Source organism: Galeopterus variegatus, unplaced genomic scaffold, assembly GCF_000696425.1.
Source record: "Galeopterus variegatus unplaced genomic scaffold, G_variegatus-3.0.2 Scaffold791, whole genome shotgun sequence".
Lineage (NCBI taxonomy): Eukaryota > Metazoa > Chordata > Mammalia > Dermoptera > Cynocephalidae > Galeopterus > Galeopterus variegatus.
In genome coordinates this window covers 33,813-41,864 of record NW_007726902.1, presented here as the reverse complement: position 1 = coordinate 41,864, position 8,052 = coordinate 33,813, and the positions used below count along the sequence as shown (strand labels likewise).

Here is an 8,052-nt window from a genome sequence, read left to right as displayed (position 1 = left end):
AATTAGCCCTACAGTAGGCAGAATTGCCTGGCTTTATAGCTGACACCAGGTCACCCAGTAAAGTAGTGAGAAGCAAGGATTTGATTTAGAATCCTTGAGCTCTCTGAGCTTGTCCTGAGGGGTGTGCACCTTGCCTGGATCTTTTAGAGGGATTTTTATCCCACATGTGCCATGGAGCAATTGTTGAGCATCTAGCATGTCTGGGATTTAAACTAGAAATGGGTACCAAGGTGTATTAATCTCAGTCCATGCACTCAAGACATTTACCATCTGGTTGGGAAGACAAAACAAATGCACTAGAGAATAAAGAGCAACACACAGTTTTATATGTTAAAAAGTGCCAACTACAGAGTATCCAGCCTGAATGTCTGGGGAGGGGAGGGTAATACAACATGAGGATAAACTTCGGTGCAACACCAGTAGAGTGTGGTCAGAGCAAATGTGTGAGATCATTACAGTCTCAATAAAAATGAGCAATATTGTCTAAACTTGAGAAGGACTAGACTGGGACAAGTGCCATGTGGCAAAAAGATGGGTGAAGCTGGAGATTGCATGTTGCAACTCAGTGCAGCCACGCCTTCCCTAATTAGATTAATAATTTTTAAAGCCATCCAGGTGATGCGCTTCTATACACATTCTTGGTTCTAATACCCTGGTTCCCCTGGCCTCACCTAAGTCTTGGGTCCTTCCTTCTTCCACTTCATTTCCACAGAAGCCCCTCAGAGCACACACAGGCATGTTTGAAACAAATCCACATAGTTTAGGGGAAAGAGAATGAGCTTGAATTCCAACTCTCCCACTTGCTGGTTGCGAGATCTTGGGAAAGTGACTTCACCTCTCTGAACCCCAGTTTCCTCAGCTGTAAACCAGTGACCGTAATCAAGTTATTATGAGGATTAAATAAGAAGAGGTGTGGAACCTCACACACAGCACCTGGGAGAGTGATGCTCAATCAATGGTAGTTATGATTATTTCTGGTAAAGCTCTGTTAGGAAAGAAGGAAATGTGACCATTTGAGGTCTTTCCTACAGAGCTCCTGCTTTCCGGAGAACTCTTTGAGATAGGAGAGTTACCATGAGGTCTAACATTTATTAAGTGCTAACCAGGTGCCAGGCACCACATCTGAGCATTTACAGATCCCATGCCACTTGAGCCCCCCAGTACCCTCTCTGGTAGGCTGATAATGGCTCCCAAAGATAACTCCCCAGTCCTAACCTCTGGAACCTTATATGGAAAATGGGTTTTTGAAGATGTGATTAAGTTAAGGGTCTTGAGAAGGAAATGATCCTGGATTACCAGGGTGAGCCCTAAATGCCATCAAAAGTGTCCTTAGAAGAAAGAGAAGCAAAGGCAGGTTAGGCACACACAGAGGAGAAGGTAATAAGAAAACAGAGGCAGCGATTAGACTGATGCAGCTGCAAGCCAAGGAATGCTGGCAGCCACCAGAAGCTGGAGGAGACAAGGAATGGCTTCTCCCTGAGAGCCTCCCGAGGGAGTGTGGCCCTGTGAACACCTTCATTTCAGACTTCTGCTCTCCAAAACTGGGAGAGAATAATTGTTTTAAGTGACCTAGTTTGTGGTTATTTGTTACAGCAGCCCCAAGAAAGTAATATACCCCCAAAGCAAGTACTTTCCTTACTGCTATTTTGCTGATGAGAAAACTGAGGCAAAGATTCAATTACTTGCCCAGTAAGTGGTGCAAGAATTCTAAACCTGTCAGTTGATGCCAGAGCCCCACACTCCACCAGCAAGCTGGCTGCCTTGGAATCTCTGTTAGACCATTGCTGGGCTATACTTGGCCTGGGGAACCCTCCCTATGCTTCCCGGTTCCCTTGAATAGGGACAGAAGAGTGGTTAGCTGTCTGCATGGCATGAGAAGCTTTTAGAAGCATACTAAGCACTCAGTGACAGCTCTTACATTGCCTGTGAGTTCTCTCAGATCCTGCTAGCCAGGACTTGGGTCTCGCTACATGGAAGTGGAACAAGGAAGAGGGGGACTAAGAGGGTTCCTGTGAGTGATGGGAAACAGGAAAGAACTGAGGTGGGGAGGGTGACATGGACTGCCAGATGCCTTGCAATAGTCATACATCCCTTCTTTCTTAGTAACAGAATCAAATCCTGTCTTTATTCAGGCAGATAATCACATAGCTAAAAGGCTATAGTTCCAATGAGATGTGAGTAGAATTGGTTGGATAGGATTTCCATGCAAGTTCTTTAAAGGGTTGATGCAACAGGAAGTGTGCTCTTCTACCTTTTATTCTTCCTCTCTTCCTTCTTGGAACATAGGCACAATGGCTGGTGCTCCAGCAGCCATATTGTGACCATGAATGTCCTTGAGGAAGGGAAACCACATGCTAAGCATGGCAGGTCAGAAATACAGAAGGCCCCCAAGACCCTATCATACCATCTAGCCCACCAGTCTCAGACTGCTCACCTCTGGATTCTTTTATAAGCAAACACAAAATCCTAATTAGTTTAAGTCGCTATAGTCCAGTCTCTACTGGCAGCAAAAAGCAACCACTTACTGATATAGGTTATAACAGTGGCTTGAGTGAGTCATGTGCCATCGGGATCAACACATCATTTTTATGATGATAAGATAGAAGTTGAGATATGAAAGTCATCATTTGTCTAGGACCAAGCACTAATGAGATGTTATCTTTTCCTTCATTTCAAAGCTCATAAAAGCCTCTCTCTTCTATAAGGCTTCCCCTCAGATGGCCTTTTTTTCAGATAGACATATGGGTCTCTCCCTCACACCCATCTTAGGGCCTGTTCCTAGGGACTACTCAAAGCCCCTGCCATCAACTGGGCTGATGCTGTGATGTGGCTAGGTAAAGACCTTCTTAATAGACTGTACAAACGTGGGGTGTGAGTGGTGGTCAGCCTCACTCATGTTCGAGAGCAGTTCTGCCTGTGAGTTAGCATTTCACTGGGAAGAAAAAGCCTACATATGTGTTGGTTGCCTAATGAAGTCTGTGGTGAGAACTGTGGCTTTAAATAAGGTGGCCCCACTCTAGTTCCATTAAAGACCAGGCTTTACCACCAAAGCACAGTCACACCTTAATTAACCACTTTATGAGCACAAGCAGGACTGGCACAAATGGATCAAAATGCTGACATCATCCCCAGGCAAATCAGAGGAGCCCAGTGTCCCCATTAAGCTCAGCCAGGAGGAGGATTACCCATATATTTAGCTGGAGAAAATATTTCTAAATAGAATGTAACTCCTAAATCCTATACTTTCTAGGAAATGTTGGTGATTATAGTCTCAATTATATTTTAGAACCCTATAATCAAGCAAAGGTAACAAGTTGGAAAGATAATTGCACCATCTGGCTGCTACAGAGTCTCAGTGAAAGGGTATCAATTTATTTCCTATCTCATCCTTGTACATCCAGACTTATTAGGCTCTTGGCACTTCCTAATTTGGGTTTCCGAACATTTTTACATCCCTGAAACTTTGGCATCCACCCTCTTATTCTCCTGACTTTAGCCCATTCTCCTTTTTCAAAGATAAAACATCCACAACAACTAAGTTGATAAAGCAATTGGTTTTTACTTCAATGATTCCAAATGCCTGGCGTTGTGCTTGGTCCTCCATAGGATATTGTCACTGACAAAGTTCCGTGTCTGTGGATTATTAAATATATGCTGGGCCTTCCTCTATATCATCAGCATATTTTCACTCCAGCTGCAGAGGTGTGTGATGTGCCTCAAACAAATAGAGAGTAATGCAGACAGAGAAAATACTGTATACAAGTTCATGATGAAGACCCCAAGCTCCATCAAAAGTTAGGAAGGAAACAAATCAGAACAAGCCAAGGTTGTGCAGAAAAGTTTCATGCATGAAGTGAGACAGTTCCTAAAGGACAGAAAAACATGGATAGTTAAAGAAAAATACAGATTACTTCAAAGAGTGTCATATATCCCCACTATCAGTCCCAGGTCTTCTCCAACTCTAATTCCTAGAATTGAACATTTGAAAATCATCTCTCTCCTCTCATTCACCATTGCAAAAATATTTCTAGAACTGTCAAGTCAAGTAAGATATTTTTCATTCTGTTTCAAAATTTATTTCTGATGCTTTGGAATTATACTTCCCAAGTGACTTTAGGGATTATATTTTAACTTCCTTGTAACATAAATTAAGGAAAGTGATGGTCAGATTATGTGACATGGCCAAGACCACACAGCAAGTTGCAGCACAGAGTAAGAACTCAAAGTCAGTTCTCTGGATACCTATCTCAGGTTCTTTCCACTCAGAGTGGAATACTGGGATCCTGGCTGTCTTGGTCCTCTAAATGTCAGGCATTTGTCTGAATGTGAACATCCCTAACAGCAGACTGTCCTCAGAGATGCAGTCCACTTGTCCTGCAGGAGGCTGAGTGAGAGGCATAATTACATCATCCGAGATGGCTCTTTCCCGCTCCTGGGGAAGTGGCACAATGCAGAGCACACACACTGAACTCCATATGTGTCCCACAAGAGTGTCATCTTCACATGCTCCTGGGATGTGTATCCTGTGGTCTACGAGCAAGATCAGCAGCCTACTATAACCATACCCTCTTAGGATTTGTTCTGAGCCGCCTGCTGTGACTACTAGCACCTTCCTGACGTGATCACTGGTAAAAGCCAATATGCATTGTGTACTCACCTGGGCTCTCCTTTCACAAGTGAGGAGTCTGCCTGACACAAATGCACACCAGAAGGAAAAGTTTGGGGACACTGGCATTCTAAGTATGACATCTTAGCATGCCAGCTGCTCCTAAGGGCAGGAGTCCCTGCATATGGAACCACAGCATCTGTGAAACTTCCTCACTCTAATCTGATGCCAAACTATTTTCATCATGGCTATTTTCTTTTCACCATAACAATTTTCATACACTTTTTTGTACTTTCTTCAAAGCACCATCTTCTCATTGAACTGATCAACAGAGAGCCCCCAACTTCTTCCTGTACCCACCTTTGTGAAAACAGCATTATAGTATTTGACTATTTAAGATACATTGGGGTTTTTAAATGAACCCAGGTAACCTGTTTGGTCACTGACCACCAGTGATAATTCTCAGCATCTTTTTCAGAAGAGTAACAAGAGAGATTAAACATGTCTTGGATAAAAATTGGAACTTTCTAGAAAGTTCTTATTATGGGGATCCCTGGCTTCCCTCAAAGCTGGGTTTAACTCAATAGGGAAAGATCACCTTTACTGAGAAACAGGTTTCATGGTGAAAAGAAATAACGGGTTCAGAAACCAAGCCACTGTGAGTTTGGTGCCTCCATTTACTCTGCAAACTCCAGCAACTATTTAACCTTGGGGCCTCAGTCCCTGGTTTGTAAAATGGGAGTAATAACTCCTGCAAGCAGTAATAAATTCAAAGTCCCTAGTGGAATTCCTGAATCAGAATAAATGCTCACAAACAGCTATACTGACATGGGAACTTAGGGAGAGAGAATTTCAGTGTTTTTTACTCAATCATATGGAAAGATAGTCCAACATCACATTTAGCTTAAAGACTGTATGTACTACACTCGATGTACACATTTTGGACACTCTTACATCCAACAGCTGCTTACATTGACCATTTTCTACTGAGCCCTCTCTGAAGACAGCAGAGCTCTACCTTTAGAGAAGGCTACTGGCAGTTAGGATACCCTTTCAATCCCATATCCATTTGTCACAGTGAAAACTACCAACAACAACTATCAGCTGATGTGAGACTGAAAGGAAATAAGAGCTTTCTTTGGAAACAGCTCTACAGGGACAGCAGAGCTCTACCTTTAGAGAAGGCTACTGGCAGTTAGGATACCCTTTCAATCCCATATCCATTTGTCACAGTGAAAACTACCACCACCAACTATCAGCTGATGTGAGACTGAAAGGAAATAAGAGCTTTCTTTGGAAACAGCTCTACAGACATTAAATTTCCCAGTACAAAACACAAGGAAAAGTTCTTCTTGGCAGCCTGGCTGGCACAAGCATCATCTTTTTTTAGTAAACAAAACATGACTGTGCTACGTTTGCGTTGTTAGCAAACCTGGAAGCTGCGTGTCCAAGCCAACTGGATTTTTGGTCTTTCCTCCAGGGCTGGGGGACCTGGCTCTTAAAGACTTGTTGGCAGACTCAGTGCCGTTTGTGCTGTTCCTGAACTTTAGAAACTAACCTCATCTTTAGGAAATGGAGCGTGAATGTTGAATGCAATGGGCTCTGCCTATCAGAAAAGAAGCATGTATTCAAATATCCAACAGTGGTTGCCAAAATATCTTAAAAAGATGTTCAAAGAACCACAAAGTTGAAAATAAGCATGATTACTTCTGGAGCCTGGAGGTGACTTCAGAGGAGATGCATAAGACAAATAAAATAATTAAGACACTGAATCCTGGAGGGGCGGGGGTGAACAAGGGTTATTTTCTGCAAAAATTAAAAACCGAGGGCATAGAACACTCCAGCACCATCTCACCCAGCTATGCCATGGGCTCTGGGACAGGACATTGCCCTCAGAATGAATGAGTTGGGGCTGCAACAAACTTCTCACCAGTGAAAAAGCCATTTCTAAGTGGACTCAAAGAAACTCTTAAAATACAAGCCAAATCTATTGTAACTTCCCCTCTTTTAAATTTCAAAAACAAAACCAAGATATAACTTAGCACACTTATCTCCAATTACATTTCACTCCAAAAATTAAAAGTAAGAAAACACTATATGTTTTAACAGTGAATAATTCTTGAAAATTCTCAAATTTTTTATCCCAAATGTTGCCAATATTTTTTCTTTAGCAAAACTGAGTCCAGGGCCAGCCCGGTGGCGCACTGGAGAGTGTGCCGCTTGGGAGCGCGGCGGCGCTCCCACCGTGGGTTCGGATCCCATGTGGAGACCGGTTCCGCTCACTGGCTGAGCGCGGTGCGGGCACAACACCGAGGGTTGTGATCCCGTTGCCGGTCAGAAAAAAAGACAAAAAAAAAAAAAAAAAAAAACTAAGTCCAGAACCCCCTAGATGTTACTGGTGGTGCCTGGTGAAAACTGTCCTTGAATAGAGTTATCCAAAACATCTGATTGCATATACGTCTCTTCATGGCTGTTAATAGATGATTCCACGAATAAATGGAGTGAAGAATGTTGCTCCCAAATCACAGACCCACCCATACCAGGGCTCTTCAACCAAAAACAAAACCTCTCCTGTTGATCCAGATCAACTCACCCCCATTATAACCACCCAAGGAATACAACCTTCCCCATGCAGAGTCAAAAAGAAGCCAAACCTGGGAGTCTGTGAAGACCCCGGGTTCACTCACTTGTCTTCTGTGAAACTTTTCCCAGTAATAACGTTCTTCCCTTCAGGTACATAGTCCCAGTATTCTTCCACAATTCCAATGTGGTATGTTCTGGTAACTGCACCAACCAGCCCAGACAGACCCAGGAATGTGAGGAGAAGGATGCAGGCAGCCTGCAGCTTCCGAGGCATTTGTGGATGTAGCTCAGGCAAGCCGCCTGCACGAGAGACAAGCTTGCTGGTCCCTCCCCCTCACTCGGCTCCTCCTCCTTAGGTAGCTTGGGGTTGGGACAGAGGCTGACGACTCCCGTAAGCAAAACAAGTTCCATGGGGAAGTTGCCACGATGACAAAACTTTTGCCAGCCTTCCAAGAAATGTATGACTGGCTCATTTACTTACTGCCCAAGCCAAACAGGCCTGCATCTGTAAGTTTTGGTATCCTGCTCTGACATTAGTCATTCATCTCTGCCAAGAATGCGAGTGTAACAACTTGGGCTGATGGGCTTTTCCCCACCCCTTCTTCTTTTTTTCTCCACACCTATTACAGGAACATGTTAAAATTTGAAAAATGGACTGGCCTGCGTGGAGCATCAGGAAGTATTCCATGCACTAAAGAAGGCCTCAAGAATGCGAGTGTAACAACTTGGGCTGATGGGCTTTTCCCCACCCCTTCTTCTTTTTTTCTCCACACCTATTACAGGAACATGTTAAAATCTGAAAAATGGACTGGCCTGCGTGGAGCATCAGGAAGTATTCCATGCACTAAAGAAGGCCTCATCTC

At 43.6% G+C, this 8,052-nt stretch overlaps 1 protein-coding gene across 1 annotated transcript in view; it reads right to left on the bottom strand.

Annotated features, from left to right (window-relative positions):
* Positions 1-7,463, bottom strand: part of HEPHL1 (hephaestin-like 1) — a 72,453-nt gene extending 64,990 nt beyond the window's left edge. The window contains exon 1 of the mRNA XM_008572476.1: positions 7,294-7,463. Within this exon, the coding sequence (XP_008570698.1) occupies positions 7,294-7,463 (170 nt within the window). The remainder of the gene's footprint in view (positions 1-7,293) is intronic.
* Between the last annotated feature and the right edge of the window lie 589 nt (positions 7,464-8,052).